Genomic DNA, 24,890 nt, shown 5'->3' with positions numbered 1-24,890 from the left:
ATTAACGGGAGCTGTAGCGCCAGTTAATTTTAAACTTAATTTAATTTCTACTATAATAAGATGATCATCTTCTTCACACACCTTATACCAAACAAGATTGTGAAGATGTACTCTTTTGAGTATAATGACATTTCTGATGTTCTTGACGCCACATGGCTTAAGTAGTTGTTGCACTATGGTCCAAGGTCATTTTCTAATTATGATCAAAAGCCGCTTTGCCCAAGAATGTGTTGTAACGATGAGTTTTGGTAATTCTTGCAGTATATTGAACCACGATGGTAGAAGCAGAGGTGTGTGCAGAACTGGTGCCAAGGTAGGGGGGAGGTGACCCTTGGGACAAAATCCCTGGAACAAGGGACAGGCTCAAATGAAGCAAGCATCCTATGGAAGGCCCTAGGTGGTGAAAGTTAATAATCCTGGTTTGGAGTAGGAGGCGTTAGGAGCAATACCTGGGGTGCTTCGAAGGATGCTTACACTCTACCTCGTAGTAGAAATACGTCAGGTAGACAGACGGACAGATATAAGGTATTCTGACGCCATAGCGCGAAGACAAAACAGAGCGGCTCAAAAATGAATGAAGTTATAAAATTATTTATATCGCGTACTTCACAATAAGTATATTTTATCGCATCGATTTATAAGCAAACCATTGTAGAGAGTAAATAATACTTAAAAGCCTATCTGTCGACATGTCTTATTTTATTATTATTATTTAGTGTTCTGTCTGACGACAGGTCCATATGAACAGGATCCTTCCATCCTTTTCTCGGACTGGGACCTGTTCATATACGTTCTTGGCAGATGATCCAGAAGTGGTTTGCCATTGCCTTCTTCTGTGTGTGAATGGAGTAATTGTTGGGATGCCACGGAGAAACCGGGGAAGCCCCCGGAGGAAAACTCCGTGTTGCCTAGACCACGGCCTTGCCCAACACAAGTTATAAATTCGGGCACCACCGGGAATCGAAACCGAGACCCCAGGATTACAAGGCCAGCGTTCTAACCGCTAGACCACCGTGGCGGTATGAATATTAATACGTAATTATTCAAAATCATGTGAAATTATTTTTGTTGTTGTTGTTGTAGTAGCTCAACTATAAAATACACCAGGGATGTGGAATTACCGAGGAAGTCCAGCTCACAGAAGTGGAGGACCAAGCGTATTTTTAAAAATGCAAGGCTCCACATAAGTTAAGCCCCGATGTGAACCGACGGCTGGAGGCAATGTACCTGCAGTGGTGTTAGGATGCTTGAACCTTGGGAGGAATGCAGCGAGGTGAACGTTACCGTGCGAACATTCCTCTGTTTGTTGTACGTAAATAAGACAATGCCTGCCAAGGGTACAGTGCCTGACTTTTTGAACTTCTGTGCGACACAAACTGGAACACAAGAGTTCTTCTGTAAAAGTTTAAGACGAAGTGGTTGTTTCTTTCATTTCGACTTTACCTATCCGCCAATTAATTATAATTATAAAATTATTACATTTCGAAGGATGGATCTTTCCGTCTTTAGGTGGGAAACGCCTTTTCTGATGAGTGCGACATATCGAAAGTTATTTGTTCAGCAGCATCTTTACTTCCTTCATATTTAAACGATAGCAGAAACAGGGTGTCAGTAAATTCACTGGTTATGTGATACACGGCCAAGTGGAGACTACCACCAGGGAAGGGCCTTTTTCCTTCGCCACAGCGTCCAGACTGACTCCGAGGTCCATCAGGCCTCCTGCCAATGCATACCGTGGAATCTTTACCCCAAGGGTAAAGCTGCCGAAACGTTAAATTAGCCATGAACCAGTGCCAAGATACAGAACGCACGGAGGTTTCCTTTTCACCTAAAATAAGTAAAAATGAAAATAAAAGCAGTGTTAAAAGAATGATCAGCTTGTATAACAACTGACTTCTTTGAGTTTCGTTTACCGCCATCTGCACCTAATCTGCTCTCAATTTCTTCAAAAATGCAATTTTAATTTCATACTTGTTTCCACGTATTCGAACTTAGCCGCATTTTCAAAGGACTGGTTAGCTGTTTTTGCAGTCAAAAGATCTTCATGAAGAACTTACAAACCAGGCAACCACGTCTCATGCTCCATGTCATATGCAAGTCAGCAGTAACACACTTCACTGACATGACAGATATTCAAAACTCGTGCGACCATAAAACAAAGCAATTTCCTTGTTTGTGTTTTGATACTTTACCCTTATTTCCTGAAAGGAAGCAGTTCCGGGGCGGGCATGAACTGCGGACGCCAGTTTCCGCAGACGGTCCCGCCTCCATTTGTGGCACGAAATACAGTTTCTGTACATAAAATCTAGTTTCCTTCCCATAGACACTGCGCATGTCACAGATGGCGGTCAACTCGACATAGAAAATAAGTATGTGCTAACAGCTGTAGCAGAACCCTACGCTAAAATGAAGTCCGTCACTGGACACGATCCAGAGCCAGTTCCGTCTATCTTCTCACAGGATATTTCCTTATTACTAATTTTAATAGTATCCTCCCTACCACCACGGGCCTTCCAAGTGATCGCTTTGCTACGAACATGTTTCAACATGAGAAATTTGTATGCATTTCTTGTCCGAGTTACAAAATGTTTGTTGGAATTCTGAGAAAGTTCACAAATAAAACGAGATTAAAAATTCATCAACAAATAGATGGTCCAGCCTTAACTTAGGTAACTTGAAGGATGTACCCTCACAAACAAAAATTACGATTACAACAAGCAACAACCAGACGAAGCAGAATTCTTCTTGAGATGCGGTACTGGTGTGGACAAAAATCTTCCTCTGCCAGAAATCTAATCTCGACGGTAACCGAGATTATTAACACACGTAAACTTTACTTTTTACTCATCCGGTAACATCCATTCACGAACAAGAGAAGAATGTTTCTAATTCGACATCTGCGTAGAAAGCTTGTCTGTACAAAACTCAGATTTGTGGAAAATGAATCAATATTGACATATTGTATCAAGAACACATTCTGCAGAAAAATTAATCCAGGTCACATGCTCGCATTGATTCGTCTTTTGTTAAATAAAAACCATAGTCTAATGACAGCTGCGAAAATACAGGCGAGCTCTCTGTTTGCTTAAATTCTGTTTTTATTCAAACAGTACCAACGCCACTTTGCACGTTATCAGCAATATTCGGCTGACATTCTGTTACGTTTCATGGTTCAACAGTAAGATCATTGTTCGCAACAGATAAAGAAACTTACCAACGCGAACGAACAGATCTGCCCCAGAGAGTAAGCCTAAATGTAACCCAAGATCATTTTGCTCGAGAGGTCAAATACTTTGTGGCCACTGTGTTCGGCTCCAATAAAATCAAGAGATAAGACCGTAAGTCAATTAATTTAATGAAATTAATACATTTAATAAGCCTATATTCTAGTTGTGTGTTACTCTTTGGAGCTACAGTGTGATTGGGGCAAGGGTCTTTCCTAATGTGGTAAAGACAGCCCCATCCTCTTGCTACACAATTTGTATTTTATGTTATTATAATCCTAATTTGTGTAAAGTTTTGTAATTATATGTCCCAAACTAGGAATGTGAAAAGATCTTTTTCCACTTTGATAGTCCCAGTAAGGAATTTCTTCTCTAGTGTAACATCGTACACAAAAAGGTCCCTAAGGGACAATAATTTATAACAGTGTAAGGAACAGTTCTGGGACTCTGCTAAAAGTAACATATTTCCAACTTTACCCGAGCGAGTGATGAAAGTGAGAATAAAATGTAAACTCAGACCGCTTGATCACCTGAGACAAAGCGATCCGTTTCGACTAACAGAAAGTCCTCTCCCTATTATTTTTTAGAATAGGAAAATGCTCCAGTCGGACCCAAATCAGGATCGCGTGAGATGTAAAACATCAACTGAAGATATTCTTACTTTCTCTGCAATATTAATTATCAAGCGCACAATTTGTTTAGTGACGAGAAACGTAAACACGGCCATTGTTACTATTATGAAGGAGCAGACTTCGAACCTCGGTTGTAGTACTGACTATCACAAGACCTTCGGTAGTTCTAGAAGAACGTTAGAACACGACCTTGAAATAGGCCACGACCCATTCACATTTTAATTTATTCTAAACTGCCTCAGCAGTTTTAGACCTATTTATTTATTTTATTTTAGTGTTCTGTCTGACGACAGGTCCATATATAATGAACCTATGGACCTATATCGTTAGATAATGCAGCAGCCATCTTCCATAATCAACTTGTTTCTTTACAAACTCGAACTTTAAAAATTTCTGTAGCAGTTTCCGCCCCTTAATTGTGTATCATTTAGAAGCAATTAACTTTGTGGCGCACAGACTTTCTTGAAAAGCTGATTACTTAGCTTCACAAGAAAATGCATCTTATGAAAACGGAAAGTTCGGTAGACCGAATGTGTTCACTACACCTCTCCCCTGAATTCCATCCTAAGACATTAAAATGCAGTTTACACTGTCACATCCCATTTATTTACAATCCATTTCATTATTACCCTCGTATCTCCAATTCTAATATCGTCGTCTCATTTACGTACAACTAAATCTCCTTACTCTTTTGGCACCTAATCTCTTTAGATTGCCCAAAACGTTTTTGCATTCCTCAATTCTTCCATGCGTGTAGTTAGAAAATATATTTGCAGTTAACGACATCAAATTTTCCTACCTCTTGGATCCACCACTGCACAGGCAAGTTTCTGTCATCTCTGCATTTGTTGACATACCAGTTCCTGTTGTGATAAGGTTGTGCTCACATTGGAATCCCAACCGAACGCTGTACAACATTATGGGTTTTCTAACTGATACCATTTATCCCACACTTTCGTCAAGGTTGTTGTTCCTGTGACTGAGGAAAATAGCATGAACATGTGTTCCCAACAACTCAGACGTGTTGCACTGCCAGAATGATGTCAACAAACAGAAAGTTCAATCGCTGTCAGCACATGCCAACTGTACGGCTTATCGTAACGTGTTAAACCGTCATTAACACTGGACCTTCGATTTACATAGCAAATGACAAGTCATGGGAGAACAGTAAACTCATGGCAAACGCCCTGCACATGAATCAAAATCTTATGCGTTCTTCCAACAAAATGTATAAAATAGAAGATTAAAGGACAAGCAATGGCAGATTGTTTGTTCCTTTGTATTAATAATTCATCTCCGAAACTATTAACGGGTTTCGATTAAATTTTGTACTGGGGTCTACACTAAATACTACAGTTCAGGTTCTTATAGCTAAAACAACTCTACTATCCCTACGCTCAGCTTAAGTCGAACTCATCAACACAGAAAATTTCCAGGTCTACAGGGCCTCCAGAATACGGGATGTTAACCACTGCACTGAAACGTTCTGTTAATTCATCAAGGCGTTCAAGTTACGCAGAACAGTGCTTCTCAAGCGATGGTCTGCATACCTCTGTCGGTCCGAGGCATATACAAATTCTCGTTACACATATTTTACAGCAGCTGGAAAATTGATATTTTATAACTACTGACGTAGGCAAGACTGGCTCTGTGGTTATCATTTGGTGGCGATTTCTACTTGCATTCCGACTAATCAGAGTTTTCGAAGATTTCTTTTACTCCTTTCAGCCAAATGCCGATATAGTAACTTCCTTTAATGAGCCAAAACAGCTTTCCCCCTAGTTACTTACAGTTGACGGTTAAGTAATCACTGTATAATTTCATTCAACACCACAAAAATTAAAATAATCACGCAAAACCGTTAAATAAGCCACCAACAAAGTAAGAGACAGACAGACAGACAGACAGACACGGCACGTGTCATAAAGAACTCAATTCTCATAAATTCCGAAGCCCAGAGATCACTGCTTTCAAAGACAAACCCACGAATGAAGACATCGAAAAATTCGTGGACTTTCAAGAGACCTCTTAGCTGAGGTACATAGAGCTGATCGCAATTCTGATTGATAATGGAGGGGCTGAAGGTGGAGCAGGAAAAGTGTAAAACAATTGAATGACGCACGGCGGTCATTCACTTTGTTAAACGTGGGAAGGGCTTCCGGCTTTAGCTGCATCACGATCATGATCACCACGGCCACAAACTAATCACAGGTCGTCGGACCTGTCAGTCCCAGATCCGGGGTCGTTCATCAACCATTACAGCGGCTAAAAATGGACGTTTCATCAAATGCATAATCTCCATCGAAATTTTCAAATCCGGGCAACATTAAGGTCGGCAAACCTCCAGGGAAGAAACGCTTCGGTGGAGTTCACAATTTGTAATTTTCGTCTAATATTATTAGAGCGACTAAATGACACAAGAAGTTCGGACAAATAGCATTCATACAAAATTTTAAAATAATACCGCCCTTTAATGTCACTGCAGGGAGTATGAGAAAAAAAGGACAAATTATCTGCTACCTCCAGCAGGATACAAACCATTCTGATGCAAAATTCTATGCCCTGCATCGTATTTCAGACGTCCAGAGTTAAAATTCAGCCCAGGAACTCTTTACTGATTCACAGCTTTCAATCAGTCCCTCCAGGCACACGTCAGGACAGAACCTTAAAATAGGCAAACCTTCGTACATTTCCACGTAAAATGCTGACATTGCGCTTAAGCCTTATGAAGGTAAGGTTCCACGGATTTTAACCACTGCACAAAATGATGGTGAACAGTGACAAGCTTCACCCTCCGGCCACATACTCCCGGAAAAATGAGCGAACGGAAACTACTCGATGTGGGGATACGTAGGTTGCAAAGTTGGTTTGGACATACCCCTTCAGGAATCGAACTACGGTCGTCCAGCCCGCAACCACTCAACTGACTGAATGAGATATTATCCTGGGTCATTTTCACAGTACGGTATTCAGAGTTGTTGATACATCACCAAAAATAAGTGAATTCGTATTAAATGTGGAGAAGTTGGCAGAATCTTCAAGTAACACAAATCGACTAAGATGAATAAACATACACCGGTGACGTGCAAGTGTGCATGTGTTTCAAGTCGGATTATCTGAAGGTCTTTTGTGCAACTGCAAGAATAAACGCTGAACAAGTGTTTGCTTTTCTGCAGTGGTTACGGCATCGGAATGGGTTTAAATGTACGCAGTTCCACATTATATTGTAACACATTCACGAACTTTTGTTTTAAAATCATATCCTACACGAGTGGAGAAATTATTTTGTGCTGACCTCCAACAAAAATTCTGCTAAACAACTAACAGTGAACATCGCTCTTCTCCCAAACTCTCAAATTACAAGTACATCGGACGATTTGATAATTATGAAATTTAAGAATAACACGATATGAAAAAGACGCCTGTTAGTCGTACCATATAAATCTATGCAAGAATTATGACTGAATTTTATATTGCAATACCGTCATGCAGTTCAAAATAATATCATACGGGCTAACAGGGGCAAACAAGAACAAAATTCACTAATAAAATTGTCATTACTAAATTCAGTCATCACAAACTATCGGTCAAAATTAATGAACAACAGCTAATTGACCTCCATTTAGTGCCGAGGTTACGAACGAGAGAAACTATACCCCCGCTACCCCTTACGTCTGCGTGGCGCGGTGCTCAGTTAAGCACCAAGGACACCTTTACCTTCAGCTTTTATGGATGTACTGAAACAAGGGTTTGTTTCAATGCGGCTTGTTCACGTTTCCCATCTCATGACACAGTGAGCTTACAGCCCTACTTGCCATGCAACGAGCGACAAAAGAAGTCGAATACAGAGTCGCTATTTTATGGAGGCCGATGTGCAATAGCTGCGCAGAAAAACTTTGTACAGTCCACGCCCACAAAGTAATTTCGCACGTGATTCAGTGTGGTCATACAAGCGAGTATGAAATCGCCGACTGAAGGTAAAGTTGTTCGAAACGTAGTGATAGACAATAAAAAGTAAAGTTTGTCCCACTATACGCCATGTAGGCTTTTGGGGTGAGTGGAGGTATAGCTCCTCTCTTCCTTGACCTCGGCACTAGATGGGGGTGAGTGGTCAGCATCACGCCCCGGCCGGCTTTACCCCCGGGAAAGGACCCCGGTACCCATTGTAGAGGAGGCTGGGTGGGCCCCAGAGGCTAGAGGAAAAATCCTCTGCCCCCGTCGGGGATCGAACCCAGGTCGTCCAGCCCGTAGCTAGTCACTATACTGACTGAGCTATCCCGGCTCATTTGAAAACAGCAATTGTGCCACACATTCTACCTGCCCTTCCGCTGCTGGGAGCCTTTTCTTCAATAAAATGTAAACCTCTCTTACCATACCGTGATTCTGGGTTGATACGATTCAATTTCATAGGCTGTCGGGAGTCGAATGGCTGTGAAAGGCGAATCTTAAAGATGCAGAAATGAAGATGTTTTGGACTCCTTTAAGGCAGTGGTATTCAACCATTTTTTGTTCGCGTACCCCCAGATATAATTTCTCTTCCAACTTTGTACCCCCAAAGTTGTTGCTGTATAATTCAAGTTATACATAGTATATAATCTACATCTAAAATAAATTAAATAAATTACATTACTGATTATTCAGTGTTTATCATATTTTTTTTTTTTTTAAATTTCATGTACCCTCTAAGATGTCTTCGCGTACCCCCGGGGGTACGCGTACCCCAGGTTGAATACCACTGCTTTAAGGTACTCTCCCTCCATTTTCTTGGCGAATCATTTGAATGCCAGCTAATCGAACATACAGCACGCTAAGCTTCTTGAATAAGAAATCATGTTTCTAGGTTCGTTCTAACTTAGCAACGGAGAGGAAGAAACAATCCAAACCCCAACGATAATATTCCATATATATCAAATCCGAAAGTCTAAATTCCATCTATGCAGAAATAAAAATTCATAATTTACGAATGATCAAATCTTGTTTTGAGTTTTGGAGCTGACTGCACATTTTCTTCATACTGCCGAGAGTCGTACACTTACCTACTGTAACCCCTTCTTCATATTCATTAGAAGGAAGAGTGGCTTTAAGAAGGGTGTCAAACACGGTGGGGATAGTGTTTGCTGCATGGAGGGGCAATAGAAAGATCCCCTTCTTTGATTTAATAATCTTCCCCCTTTCTTGCACATTCAATGAGCATTCCCTCGGGGGGACAAAGTTTCCTTCCCCAGAAGATTTCCTTCGCGAAGGGTTTGTGAGAAGGGACGAAAATATTCCGCCTTTGAAACGTCTTACCAGAAAGTACAGCAGCGTATACAGAGCACAGAGTAAAACGAGGCAAGTACTTATAGTGGTAGGCATGGTTAAATTAAAGTTCAGAACACTATTTATTTTCGTTAGTGTCTCTACGAAGTAATTCCAGGCGTCTTCGCTACTTAGGGGAACTCTCAACGTTATAACTTATAAAATTCTTTTGCTAGAAGACTCGAAATATGTTTATGCTGTGAGACCAGATGCGCCACTTAAATAACACTGATATTACACCTGAACAGGACTGAGAAAATTTTATTCTTTCAAATGCAAAGTGTTCCAACAAGTACTGAGGACTAATGGCGACGTTTTTCCCTGAAATACCTCCATCGCGCACAGAATTTGGCCAAATGTATTAATTAATTTGTGCAGTGTTCCTTATAAGGACTTCAAACGTGTTTAAAAGTAGCTACCACCTACGTACCTTGACATTCAATAACTGCATTTTTGATCAAGAGCGTATTAAAAGGTCTCGTTTTATTTCCAGAAAAACATAGATTATTTCTCTGTACAGCAGTAACTAATTGGTCGTTGTAATGGAGACTTTTTCAATACCATCTGCAGGTGCATTCATTATTAACTGACCGAGACTTATGAAACTAAGTCTGAACATCATTTCACTGAACACATCGTCTTGGAACTTTCAATTTCCCGCAATAATAACATGGCCTTTATACAAATTTATGACATAAACTCTGCTCCATGCAGTCAGTCAATCGGAGAAACAGTGACAGAAAAACAAAATTTAAAACTCTAAAACTCAACGAAACTGTCATGTGATATTAGGGTATATAACTGGCAGCTTCAAATGGCTACTGTAAAATTACGTCACTGTGTGAGTTTACGTCTGAGGTATAAAATTATGTTATGAAAGGAAAATCATAAAACAAAGCCATGATAATTGGTACTGCAACTGAAGATCGATGCGTGTGAGGGAGTAGATTTTCAATCTCGAAAAACTTGCCGATAAATGGTCAGCTTTACGCTACGACTGAGGAAACAGCCTCCGGTAACTATTTAAAGAAAAGACAAGGCTGTTTGTAATTCTTATGCATCAATCTCGTGTACACGGAGAAGAGGAACGAGGTGCTGTTTACAACCTGAAGCTCCTCACAGAACAATGTAATGGGCTCTCTTTATCGTACATTGTGTTTGCAGTTCAGTGAATCACAATTTTTTCCACATGCGTCCTGGGGACCACACGATACCCAAACTTCGGTGATAATTCCTAGAACTTCCACATCAAAAAGTCCGTCAGTAAACATAATAGAAAAATATTGCCGACTGAAGTGTGAGTCACGAATCACGCACAATTAATATTCATGACGTGACATAACCTTGTGCATGTCATTGTTCAACTTCCAATTTATTCTCAACTTGTTATTACAGGCCAGTTTTTACAGCGTGTTACTTTTATTTCCATTAACGATACAAATAATTACAGATCCAGTCTGGCGGTACGGACAAATGCGGTGTATTAGTTACAAACAACAACAACAACTTGTTTTTGCTCTACAGTCTCCAGTTCATGACCTGACTGACTTTTTTTCATTAATTTAAAATTCCGTTACTGCTGCGTAAATAAACGTACTGACATATGAGTAGACGTTTTCGACATTTTGCTTTCACGTAAACATGTAAGGTGACTATTTTTAAAGTAACTGTGAAAGAGAAAGCTGTTTTAGCTATTTAAAGCCGTAGAGACGCCATCTCCCTGATGATGGAGGCAGCAAGAACCTCCGAAACATCTGTAAACTTCTACCACACTACACAATGCAACAACCCAGAAGACAGCCATTTTCGAGTCGGATACATCCAAGATCTTTGAAAGTATTTTTTGTGTCACTGTTTTAATGTCAACCTCTCCAAATACTCCTTGAAAAAGTAGAACGCATTCCTCTCTTTCGCACAAAATGCACAGAGATAAAAAATACGAACAATGGAGTTAGATACCCATTGACGATTACAAGGTGAAGGTAAAGCTCTTATTATACTTAATTACGCACCACGTCATGAAGACGTGTGGGGGAGCAGCTGTACAGCTCCTCAAATTCTTAACCTCGGCATTATGCAAGAAAGAATGGCCAACTTCCGGTCGCTTTACCTTTGGAAAATAAACATCGTTTCATTGGACAGCATGTTGAGTGCACTCCAGTCCGGCATACAGATGAGAAATGTATACAAAACGCTGGTCGGAAATCATGAAAGAACAGGCCACTAGCAGGACATGGGAAGATAATATTCAAAATGGGACTGAAGAAAAATGAGTAGTAGAATGTGGACTGAATTAATCTGACTCAGGACATGAACAGTTTGTGGGCTCTTGTGAACACGGTAATGAACCATCGGGTAAAGAGAGGAACTTATTGAACAGCTGAGTGTTAATTAGCTTTTCAACAACTCTGCTTCTTGGAGTTAGTTAGTTCTGAGATATTAATGTGTGTATCATATAGCAGTGCTCTGTCTTCATTTTTCAATTTCATTGTTCACAGCCTACAATCAAACTTCCTGCTTGGTTTCCTTGACTACGTCGTCTTCCGTTATGCTTGTCACATACTATGTTTATGCGACAATTAGCAACAGACGGATGGCTCAGATGTTAGTGACAGGCATGTAATTTGCATCAAGTTACGATCACAAGATGTTTTCACATTACGCGCAGCCAAACAATGAATGAATGGAAAATTGGACTAGTTTGTCTCTATGTGGTTGTTACCGAAAATGACTTTGTCTCAGCTGTAAACAAATTCAAGAAAGTGTCAAAAACCTCCACTTCCTTCAGAAATTAATGCTTTAAGATGGCAGAGACCAACGCGCGACTGCGGTAATGACCGCTACAAGTACGAGAGATTTTATGGAACGTTTAGTCAAGAATTTACTTGGAGTTCTATCACCATTTACATTGCATTACTTACATTAGTGCTTTATGAAGATGATGTTTGCGTAAGAGATTACTGTTAGAGATAAGGTTAGCTCGTGGAAAACTTGCTCATTTCTGCAGTCCCCACAGCGGTTCCGTGATTTGCATACGTTCCACATAACCGAATTGAGAGACACATCGTTCTTACACAATAAATCAGTCTGCTATGTCTCGCTGAGTGATCTCGGCGTATAGCGGTTCATAACAAAATAACGTTTGGAAACCGTGGAGGTTCCACAAAACAAACATTTTTGGCTTAATAGTCTACACCCTGCCCGTATCGGTTGATTAGAAATTTGTGGGTTCTTTAACGATCCTGTCAGCAGTTCGAATTGCATAGCTTCGAATGATAGGATGATTAATGTGTAATGAAGGGAGTAAAAATCCCAGATTTAAGTAAAGCTAATGATTAATATAGATAATAAATGGTAAATAGTCTGCTTAAAGGAAAGTGTAGGGCAGAACAATGAAATATAGACATTCTAAATTGGAGACTTGGGCTAATGTGTAATTTAAAGAAATTTATGACAGACTACGGGTTAGGAGTAGAGTTACAAGCACAAGTTACAGGCTTATTTATTTAATGGATATTGCTAAGTATTCCACAGATATTTTTGAATTTTACTTGCTTCCAGTATGTTCATCTATTAAAGCCTTCGTCAGTAACAAATTAATGAATTAAGTGAAAAAAAGTTGTCAGTGGAACCACGGTTCCGGAGAATTAGACGTAAATACGTCTATAAGGAAAGGAAGTTTATATATTGGCATTATTCAAAATATTTCCTTTATACATGCTTTACAATTGAGATAAGTTTGATTAAGACTTTGCTTATTCAACTTCAATTAGTTACGCTTAAGATGGGTCTGTGGTAGCTGAATGTAATGTAAAGTAATGTTTTATAGGTAACAACAATGCCGAGTAAACAGATGACGTTTCCTAGGTAACAAAAATGCTTGAATGCTTAACTTGAATTAGTTACGCTTAAGATGGGTCTGTGGTTATTATTTATTATTATTTAGTGTTCTGTCTTACGACAGGTCCATTGCTCTGCCCAAAAAGAGCTCTCCAGTTTTCCCTATTCTCGGCTTCTCGTTTTAAGCTGAATGTAATGTAAAGTAATGTATTTTAATGTAATGTAACGTTTCCTAGGTAACAACAATGATAAGTAAACAGATTACGTATCCTAGGTAACAACAATGCCGAGTAAACAGATGACGTTCCCTAGGTACACTTGTTACACTTTTTCGTTCCACTTTTTTGCCGAATGACCCTTCCTTATAGACGTATTTACGTCAAAAAATTAACAGACCATGAGGCTTGATACAAACAAATCCTAAAACGAAGACATATCCCAGAACGCAACCACGAGTCAGAAAACGGGCCACAAATTGCAAACTACTTATGCATACACTGAGACCCGCCTCTCGTACAATAAATATAACACAGTTTGTACTGAGCAAGTCTTCGAGAAATTCATTTAATGAGTTCTACAGCGTGACATTTTAATAATGCCTCCGTGAATTCCTGTAGACTGGAATGTATGTAAATTCTAGGAACAAACTGGCAATGGGCCATGCTACTTTCGATCAGTGCAACATATACACATTAGCTAGGACCTAAGTGCAGACCACAAATCCCCGATGTATGGCTTCGTTATTTCTATCTACGCAGACAGACCAGTCGCTCCCACAACTTGGGGTCATGAGGGTCTTTGCCTCAAGAGCTGTTGCGGCTAATCTCAAGAATCAACAGACGAACAAATAAACCAATTTAACTTAACTATGGCTCGCGTCTCTCAACCGGACACAGTGCATTGCTGTTCTCGAGTGTCGTACGAAACACAGGACCAGGGTACAGAACACGATTTAAATGGGCCGCTAACACTAGAAGTTGACATGAAACAAAAGCCTTCATTCTGATAGGGACATCACCCCTAAAAATTAGTTTGCACTTAGACAAACGAATTTTGGTTATAGTACATTGCTTGACCAGATGATTGCCACTTAGGGAATGAACAAATTTTATATGATGGAACCCGAAAGCACATCAACACAAATCCTTACAACTGGACTATTTTTTTAAAAAAAAGCACGATGCTGGCAATGACAACCTGAGAAAGCATTAATGAGATGTATTTATCACTGTTTCTGGCTTCGGTTCGTTTCTCCTGTAATTTCTGCACAACAATTCGTGTGCGGTCCACGATTCTTCCAACTGCACATCCCTAACATAAAGTAACAGCTCATATTTAAAGTAATTCTCAGTACATAAATAAATCAAAGAAGAACAGATACTGTCCCATCTTTGACCTACATGACGCGTGGTATGGTCACTTAGAAACAAATGAAGCATGATGGGCGGTTATCCTTGCAAGGATGGTGTGGACGTGTGGATATATACTTTCCCGTCATGGCCAATTAAGCGAACTGCGCTCAGTGGAACTGTATTTTCCACTTTCGTGCACTGCACCGCATGAGTAAAGAAACTGCCAATTGCACGAATGGCTGCCCTGTACGCGTTGTTCGTAAATAATTACATCATTACATAATAAGCGTAAATAAATGTCTATTACATGCCGAATAAGAAAATTAAGAACGCTCAAATATGCAGGTCTATGTAACTCAATTACGTGTATCAATTGCATTACTGCCCAGAGAGAGTGTTTTGTTTTTTAACCAATTTAGTTTCATCCAGATATCTTCACGGAAAGCTTACGAAGCTTCCAGACCTTATACATGATCCTTGTTATCATGACGCCGATATCTGATTACCGATAAAGGCTTCCCTGACAGACTGCACGACCTTCACCGGATCTGAGTCGACCCCGTCATAGCAGCGGTTGGACCTCGACTACAATGCTTTTCTTGCCACGACAGTCAAATGGATCCAATCTTGCTCTTTTAAAATATATTACTGCTTTCGTTTAGTCAACAGTTATGAAATCATAAATGCCTACCAGTTTTGAACAAGATTCTAATTCTAATAAATAATGTCACAAAAATGTTCGTATAAATAAAACATATCAAAATCAAGCAAGCCCGAAAACAAATTTGTAGTAGATGGCAGTCTTCTGGGTTGTGACGCCGTGTACTCTGGTATTCATCACCTGACGATGGAGGTGGCAAGAGCGCTGGTAAACATCTACCAGACTTGACTACACGGCGGTACAACCCAGAAGACAGCCATCTTAGGTAGGACTCACCGACGTGAAAACTTCAAATCCTACTAAACTGATTTTGATCTCTCCCTGCAGCTAACAAATTTCGGATGAAATACATTAAAATTAAAGTGGAAAAATAAGGTTCGATTTGTTCCCCTTCAGTCAATTGAAGGTTCGAAAATAAAATGGAACATCTAGAACTATATATACCGTACAGTGGCCGAGAGTTTCAGTTCTCCAAGAGTGGCTTAACGCCCTCAAGAGAAGAAAATTAAGTTAATTAGCAGCGAGGATTCGAAATGAATTGTTAATTTTATTACGTAAAATTATAATTGATGTTAACAGCCGCGTCGAATATGTGTAAAATATCAAGTTTCCTTGCGTTAGAAGGTCAATATCTTTTAGCCAATCACTGCACTAGCCTCGATTAGTACTTATTTCAGCAACTGGTAATAACGTACTTCACACGAAATGTCATGGCTCACGGCTGCGATGAGAAAACCAGATTTTACTCGAGGCTACATAAAGTTGCCCACGCCCGTTACACTGCAACGGTAACTGGCATGGACGCAGGTATAAACTTATTAAATAATTTCGAATGGACCGGTTGATTACTGTTCAAAATGTAGCTCAAATTTCGACAACAAAAGAACAAATTTCTTTGGGCAGCTGAATGTATTAAACCAGAACTTACCTTCACGTTGAAATCTCTCTGAAATGCAGACATATTTGAAATCCCTTTGTCTATGAAATGTCTTTCCATCACAGCTGCACTGGACTAATAATTGCGCCAAATGTACGTGCTCATCTTGTGGACATTGTCTGGACCCACATTTAACAACTTACCAATGCAGTTCTTGAAGCTGGGCACTTACCGGTTCGAACACAATATCAAAAAGTCACATCACGAGTTCTGTAACCTACCGACACACGCGTACAAGGGCACTGAACTACTAACTCATGTTCCCACCGTACTGCGTCGCATCAATTGGAAAGGTATGAAAAATTTAATAATGCAGTAACTTGAACTATGACAAACTCTAACCTCCAATGTTTAACTGATGTATCCAAACGCCATGAAACGGATTACAGGATTACAACGCAACAAATCAAACAGAATTCTTACATCGTTACACCTGCAGTACTCTGGAGGCAGAAAATTATCTAAAAAATAATTATTTAGTCTTCTTTAAACCTTTCTTGTCGCACTAAAATACGGCTTGTGCATTCCATTTCCACATGCAAGAATCTAAAACATTGTGTGGTAGTAGTATACCATCTCTCTCAGTGGGAATCACATTTATTTGCTGCTAGATATATGGAAACATGTCTTAGGGCCTTGAAGGGGTCACCGCATGTCAAATAGGAAGTCAGCTTTCATAAAAACTGAAGACGCGGGTTGATTTGAAACATTTAGGGTATCTAAACACTGCAACCTTAGCACAAGAAATCAGTTTCATGATCACACCTTTACAAAATAAAGCACCAACAAACTGGTTCAGAGACAATTCGAAGATCAAATCCTCTGAGCAATGTTCTTATTAAGTTTTTGGATTTGATATTTTTTATATGTAACAAGCTGGTCACATTGTCGACATCATATTACATATTACACTCGCTCCACCCCCCCACCCCCCGGTTCCCTTTCAGTTTTAAACCCTTATAATATTCTTTTACGTCATTTGTTTTATTAGTTTTTTTTGCCCTAGATTTCGCTGCCCCAGGCGATAGCTTGGTTTACCTAGTGTTTAAACCAGCATTGCTTGTATGGGATTTCTCGTAACAAACTACACCCAATTTCGTATCAATAGTAATTCGGAGATGGTAGCTCTGATTTTTGTATATGGACTTGGTTGCATATACAAGCCATTTACTGTGCTGCACACAATTTTAACATGTGCGCATGGACTATAGGAAATCGACACATTCTGTTCTCTCCCATACCTTACCACAGGACTTCAATTTGTGTGTCAAGGAAAGAACATGCTGGATTGCACATGGACTAAGAAAAACAAAGAAGGTCTTTTAAAAAATGGGATGGTATATTTACCATATATATTTATAAACAAACTACAATACAAAATGTACATGTTATCATTCAACTATAATATTTATATATGAATTATGGTACATGGGTTGTTTTACAAAATGCCATTAGGGGAACTCTTTTTTACACTGTTTTATCTTATATGCAAAAATATTGCTAATTTGTTTCATAAATTATCTCCTTACTTGTAAAATCTTTTTAGTGTGAGGTTGTACAAAATATTAACGTAACAAAAGCACAGAAGGTATTTCTCTTTTACAAAGCACACAATAAAAAGAGACAAATAATAGAAATGGAATAATAAATAGGCCCTACCTATTGGATTACGTCTACAAAATGTACTAGTGGCATGGAGGATACACAAACTGACTTAGAAACAATGGGAGACATGGTTATCGACAGGCTTACATCACAACCTGCAAAGCTGCACAAAGTACGTCCCTCAAGCCAGGAGCTGATAATCTTCGTCATGCCTTCCTTGTTCACGTGAAACAATATCACCACAAGTCAACTGGCGGATTCTTCAACAAACCCTGGCAAAAGTGACGAGCACAAATGAGTTTATGGTAGTGGTAAATAATTACAATATTTTTCTGGAGAATGGTAAGATCTGACGTAATGTTTCGTAGTCACGCTCTAAATTATTGAAAAATAAAGCGTATCTAGAGCAGTTTGAAATTATTCCAACCCGATGAGAGATAATCAAAGGTTTTAGCGTGGGCTAAAACTGCCACCTAAAATAAAAGTATGGAGAAGCAGTTTGTGATGTTTCTACCTTCGTTGTGTGGTCACAGATTATGAACACTGATAAGAATGCGTGTAACTTTACGAAATAATTTCCTGACATGCCACACTTAATCTGAGGTTGCAAATAATCCTCCACCGCACTCAACGGTTGTTGGAGGAAACAAGGTGACTACATGGGCCTATAAGTTTGCAGCAAGACAGTAGCAATACTAAACATAATGTCTTATACCTCACCAAATATAAAGGTTATATATGCATATATATTTCATATAATATAACAATAAAAACAAAAAGAATACAATGTACAAAAGGTGAGCAAAAGGATATGATATCCCGTCTAACATGGCTGCAAACTCAAGTAAAATTCCACCCCGTCCCCTGGCCGAACTACAGAGCTCTCTTCACAAATACTACCTGATCATATGACTACAAACACAGCGGAAAATCTTCCACGACGACTCGGAGAACCACAACCGCACACACAGTTGTACAACCCATGTTTTAAGGAACACACAGCAAGAATCCTATACACTCCAACGAGATAGCACTTCTGTGCTCAGAACATACAAATACATCTTATAATGGATGAACTTCCATCAGAGAAAGCACACATAAGAAGACGTCCTTAATATATATATATAAATATATATATATATATATATCACATCTGTCATCATCGTAAAAAAAAGTCATCTCCCACACAACAGTACCCATAAAGTGATTGTGTATGGTTACAAATAATGTTATTTGTGCTTTTATATGTCTAACTCTATCTTACAAGTGACTATATTGAATGTATATTTAATGTAGTACATAAGCGTATAATGACCCACCAACGCATTCAAAAAATTTATGCTTCGGTTGGGAGTTCAAAAAAAAATATTATCCTTTCGTAATTTACCAAAAAGAACTGAGGAAAACCAAGGACCCACACACCACTACTGGCTCCTTTAAGTCTTTCGTGAAATTGACATTAAAACGCATTATCTGATAATTACTGAAATATAAAGGGAAAATGACACGTCAATGTGTGCTCCAATTACACATCTTAAAATTCCGTAATGTTTGTCTCATTTAGATTTTTTTATTTGGCCTAATGAAATTTTGTGGTCCATGTTCAGACTTGAAAATAAGGAACCCAAATTCTTGCAAAACCTAAGACATGTGACACTGCAGTAGCAACGAGGAAGATGCCATACTTAAAAGCCCCGCACAAAGATTCTATAACTAGTTCAAATTGTGTCGTTTCAAGAACTTTTTTTAATTTTCTTTTTCTTTAAGATTTTATTAAATATGGGAGAAAATGTATTGACAAGCTAAACCAACATTAGAATCACGAAGGATTCCGTTCCACGTAGTTAGTTATAGGGTTAAATTAAAGTCAATAAGGTCTAGAATAATCACGTGTGAACGACCTATTCCTAGATTAAAGAAAATTCAAGTGTCTTTACATAACGCAGCTTATTCATAGATAATTTGTTAATTTTTAAAAACAATTTTCAGTATCTTCTACACCATAAATTTATCAATTTATACACCTCAATTACTGGAAACACACAGATTACATAGGCGAGATGAAAAGTCCGACTGTGCTTTCTTGATTTTGTACATACCTCAAAGCATTTTTCTCTTTTCAATTTTTTATATTCTAATTAAGTACAAACTTTTTGACTTTTTTTACGTTTTACTATAATGGTTACAGCAATTAAATTTAAAAGCACGTTAAATTCCTTGCACTGTCAAAGAAAAAACAAACATGATAAATTTGACAATAATAATGACAAACGATGTACCATGTGATATGTGAGGGTAATTTCCCTTAAGTATAGCTTTGTTGATTCAGTGCAATTTGCTGAATTAAAATTCAGTTAGGCCCTACTGAAGGGTATACAGTTTAGACATCGGCCACCACAAGACAAATGGTGAATGAATGCAAACAAATATACTGGCGGGAGTAATTTCCGGCACCTACGTGTCGTCAACTTTCAGATAAACATAAGTTTGGTCACCAGAGTTCGGTAATCACAGCCTGATATAGTTTTCCCTGGAGTCAGAAATAATGAGGCGAATTTTTCCTCAACCATATTTGTATGAAAGATCCGTGCAAAGGGTCTCTAGGCACTATTGAGTGGTAGAAATCGCCTACTGTGAAACTAGGCTCAACATATAATAAAAACATACAATGAAATGATGATTCATTGTACAAGAGATCAAACCTTACTGAGTACACAAGTAGGGCCTACCAAGGATGTCAGATTACGATGAATGAATTGAAACATCCAAGCTCATGCACACCTTGCAATGCAATACCAGTGACGTTGACAGGCAGACCTTCGGCGCTGCAAAGGTACAGTCCACGATAGTAATCTTGAGACTTGTGGGGGTGAGGAAGTCGGGTGAAGTTGGAAAGATATCGTCAGCCTTTAACGCTTCGGACTTCCTGCATTCCTCAGCAAGTTTCAAGATTACAGTCGCGTACTATAGAGACTTTTCACTTACGAAAGTCGACACTTGACTGTTTGTCACAATGGTCATTTTAAATTTTCTCCTTCAGAAATTATACAAGGTTCAAATAAATGTGTGGAAGAATGAGAAGTTTTATGCTGGAATTAACAGAAGAGGGTGTGGTTAAAATAAGTTTTACAAGAAGCACTGATAAACTGATAAACAGTGACCACTCGTGTTTCTGCCTGCAAGGATAAAACTGAAAATGACTAACGTGACCATATCTACAGGCATTATGATCGTCACATGACTACAACCAACAAACATCACTGCATGTCTCACATTGTACAGTGCCCTACTAGCACCAATAGTTAGTTCAGTTCACTTACTCAGCTGTTTAACAGTTGATGAGACTGGCAAAACTCGTATCAACCCAGTCATTGTTCACACCAATATCAGACAGCATGTCCGACACATCAGGAGTGCATGAGAACTCAAAGTGGGATCCTGAACTGGAACTGGCTGTATCAAAAGAGTCCAGATCTGTGGTGAGTGTGTCCAGGTCCACTCTGAAGTCGGACGAGATTTGGAGGAGGTCAGTGAGGGAATCTAGATCGGCAAGGCTTGGATTCTCTCCTGCTCGTGTTGCACCAGTGGCAGCAGTTTCCGACTCACACTCGACCGGTTCTTCCTTGATGGTCACACTCTCATAATCCATGGGCTCCATCTTGATGGATTTTACACTGGCTCCAGAGTCAAGCCTGTTTAAGGTGAATGTGTGGCTTCCATAGTCTCTTCCTAAGCGACTCTCAGCAGATGTTGTGGTTGCAGGGGTTGTAGTGGTTGCCGTTAAGCCTGATGGGCAAGTGACTGTCGTTGGATTGAATTTCACATCAAGAAGCATGGATGTGTCATCATAAAATGATGCACTTTCTGGGGAATCTGGAGTATCGCAGGAAGGACTGGACGGTACCTTGGCAGTAACGGTGGGGGGAGGGGGAGCATACTGCTGGTGAGTTGGAGAGGCTTGTCGATTGCTTCGAATACTGTCTTTGAACTTTCGATCAATGGTTAGGCGTACTTTCAGCCTACTGTGATTCACTGAACTGAGTGTATTGGTGATGCGGGTACGAGTAGACCCTCCTGAATGGATCAGTGAATGCTGTTGAGCTTGTGACACACTTCTGTCTTTGCTGGCTGTACTGAGTGTGCTGGGGTGGTGGTTGTTGTTGGTATCATTCCTGTGGAGGTGGTGATTTGGGGTGGACTTCCTTCCTTTCTTCGCCAAAGGAGCAGACACTTTGGGGAGTGGTTTCACTGCTTTCTTTCTGGGCCTGTATTTATAATCTGGATACTCTTGCATATGTAACTGCCTGAGGCGTTCTGCCTCGTCGATGAAGGGCTGTCTTTCCTCCTCTGACAGCATCTTCCATCGCCGCCCTAACCGCTTAGAGATCTCTGCATTATGCATATCAGGCTGTTGTTCGCATATCTTGCGTCGCTCTATCTGGGACCACACCATAAAGGCGTTCATTGGCCGTTTGATGTGGTTGGGATTATTCTTCTTGGTCTGAAAAGACAGAAATTGGCCTACTGTTACTATTTCAAAAGTATTAGACATATGAAGATACGAGAAAAATACATCCAGCCCCAATTTCAACAACAGTTGCTCGACACAATTCCAGACGTTTTCTGGATGAACCACGGCTGCTAACTTCTGAAAACTACAGGAGTTAAAAGTTGATATCCACTTAGGGTCACTTTTACCCTCGGAGAACCTGGTCTGAGCGAGCCTTTTGAGCTGTTAGACGACGTTGCGCCAAATGTAGATGTCATAAGGCGTCTAATGAGATGGTGATTATGGGATGTAGGATAAGATAACATGAAATAAGCAGCCACAACGTATTGAATGCGACTACCTACAGCCCTAGAAGGAACAGAAAAATACCTTTTTAAACTGGTAGGCCTCCCAGAGATTTAAATTAGAGACATTCCGAATACAAAACAGAAGTGCATGACACCACGTCGTCCGTTCTGTGAGAAAGGAAATTGATGAGGCCTATTAAGGCACTAGTCCCGTATTTGGTAGTAAATACTAAAGAAACCCACCACCATTCGCTAGGAAGACGTATTCATATGCGCTACGGGTCTGAATAACCGCATGTTATGTTCTGGGTATCCGTAGAAACAAATTTGGCTTTGAAATTCTGTGTTCTTGATTACAAAGCACTGACCGAAAGCATCTAAGCGTATTTGGGAAAGTGAAACTGTGGGCTTGAGTTTCATATCGATTGGTAAGACTGCGGGCAAATTAAATTACCTCCACACGCCCTCAACGTCACCTCGCGTTAAAACACTTTATGCCCCACTCCCAAATCAAATTATTTCTAGACCCGATTTTCGCCAATACAATAATAATGTCTTTGTGCATAAATACAGCGAATGACTGGACCCTAAATGCGGAAATTCACATTTACCGCAACGGGTTCACAACTGCGACCAGACTCATCATTTCTTATCGGCTCAGGAGCCTCGAATTTAATAGAAACTCTACTAACCTAGATTTACATACGTTCTCTACAATACTGACGTTTATGCAAACTTAAATTACTTCTCGAGCAGGATTTAAGGATTACATATTATATGGGGTGTATTCGCACTGCATGTCCCAGTGCTATACAATATACAAACCACAAATAAAACACAAATTTCAACGCCACCGATGAGTTTCTTTACGCAAAAATTAAAATCTCCACTGCACAGCATGTTTTCCTACGAAAATAATGTTCACAAATATAATATATCATTCTGTGCTGATGCCACATAGTGTTACCCCCTTTGATATTTTACAGTAGGACCAACACATAAGCCAGGGACACATTCGAGAGTGGGAGGGGGGATGCACGAACTACCCTTATGTTTCGTGTGCGTGCTAAAACAGGCCCGGCACGAAATAGTCCAATTACGCCTCGCAATTAAAGATGACCTTTCACCATTCGTGAGCAAGGTTATTAACTCTAAGGATTTCGCGTGGGCTCAAAGAGTGCCATAGAATCAAGCATGGTACACTGCAAGTACAGTTAAAAGTACCGCAGTCTGTTGTAAAATAATTTAAAAGTATTTTACACCCACACAGCTTGTAAGTGAAACATATGATTGGCATCTTAGAGAGCCCATTCTGAATTAACGTTATATGCCAATTCGTGCTAAATATCCAGCCCATTCAAACATTTTTTTTTAAATTTCACTGCTCTGATGACTTGGGCTGATAACCCATACTCTACATGTATGCTTAACACATCTGTTGCCTTAACAATTTGCTGTTACACCATGCTACAGTGGATACTGTAGTAGGAGTACCGCAATTTTTCTGAAGCTCTATGTGGAGGTGAAAGTTGTCTAGAATCACTGCCGTTTCAGAGATCATTTAATGTCGAAATGCCAACTACTTAGGTTGTTTAAAATTCATGAAACTGGCGATAAATAACGCACAAACTGTGTTTCGCAAACATGCACGTAACTAGCCTCCAACAAAGGACGAAGTTGAAGTTGAAGTCGAGTCGAAGTACAATCTCATATTACCCTTGACAGGATATTTTGAAACTAATAGAAGGCTAAGGCTGCTATTAACCTACGAGAAATTCGGAAGCTGCAATTTGTCATTGGACGTCTTCGGAAGTAATTCCAGCAATTACTTAATTATTGGTATTCCTGCTGATAAAAGCTTCCCTCCAAAACGCAAGTGAGATTAGAACACACTGATAACTGCGTGGAAGAGGAAATAGCCTAACCGGATGAATAAAAAAAAACGCTTGTCGAGGACATTAAGTTTTCTATTCTGGATGTGGGCTATAGATTGAGAAGATCTGTGGGTAGCTTTAAGCTCCGGGGAAAGTTCCGGAGGCAGTCACTAAACTGATCTGATTCATGCGGATCGGGATGCAGTCTGGTGGCGACCTCTTCTAAACACGGTAATGATTTTTCGCGTTCCACACAGAACGGGGAATCTGACGAGATATTGACTATTAGCTTTTCAAGAAGTGAGTTATGTGATAAGTTATCAGCCTACTAGCACAGCCGCGTATTAGAGGTGAGAGATACTAATCGGCCGTTGAACTCGGTAATAACTGGCAAGATACGATGATCTTGACTCCTTGACTTAACCTCAATCAACGAGAGAGTCAGCCAAGCTGTCGGTCTACAACCATCTGTCCAGAAAATTGCTGAGCCTCCACGATACCAACTCCTACTTCATCCGGAGCATCGAGGAATTGCAGGCAGTTTCTTTTTTAATCCCGACGGAAGGGTTATTAAATTTTTAAGACAAAAGTTTCTCCTACGGGCGATGCAATTCAAACAAAACTTCTTGACAAGTTTTAAGTACAGCGTAGGAAGTGACTAGTAGTTGTC

At 39.7% G+C, this 24,890-nt stretch overlaps 2 protein-coding genes across 9 annotated transcripts in view; both read right to left on the bottom strand.

The window, feature by feature from the left end:
- Positions 1 to 16,180, bottom strand: part of LOC110835786 (uncharacterized) — a 768,515-nt gene extending 752,335 nt beyond the window's left edge. For both annotated transcript variants that reach the window (XM_087358219.1, XM_087358223.1), the window contains exon 1: positions 15,936 to 16,180. Coding sequence is in view for 1 of the 2 variants with exons in the window: in XM_087358223.1 (XP_087214349.1) it covers positions 15,936 to 16,004 (69 nt within the window). In the remaining variant the exon portion in view is untranslated. The remainder of the gene's footprint in view (positions 1 to 15,935) is intronic.
- A 1,082-nt stretch (positions 16,181 to 17,262) lies between these two features.
- The window catches only part of LOC110835779 (uncharacterized), a 347,536-nt gene continuing 339,908 nt past the window's right edge, over positions 17,263 to 24,890 (bottom strand). For all 7 annotated transcript variants that reach the window (XM_022076346.2, XM_022076342.2, XM_022076350.2 and 4 more), the window contains one exon: positions 17,263 to 22,050. In XM_022076346.2, the coding sequence (XP_021932038.1) occupies positions 20,878 to 22,050 (1,173 nt within the window). In that variant the 3' untranslated portion in view covers positions 17,263 to 20,877. The remainder of the gene's footprint in view (positions 22,051 to 24,890) is intronic.

The sequence above is a fragment of the Zootermopsis nevadensis genome, unplaced genomic scaffold (genome assembly GCF_977971745.1).
Source record: "Zootermopsis nevadensis isolate Lab colony 2312 unplaced genomic scaffold, Znev_1.0 Znev_ptg000029l, whole genome shotgun sequence".
Classification (NCBI taxonomy): Eukaryota; Metazoa; Arthropoda; class Insecta; order Blattodea; family Termopsidae; genus Zootermopsis; species Zootermopsis nevadensis.
The sequence above is the reverse complement of the archived record's forward strand: the minus strand, read 5'-3'. Positions and strand labels throughout refer to the sequence as shown.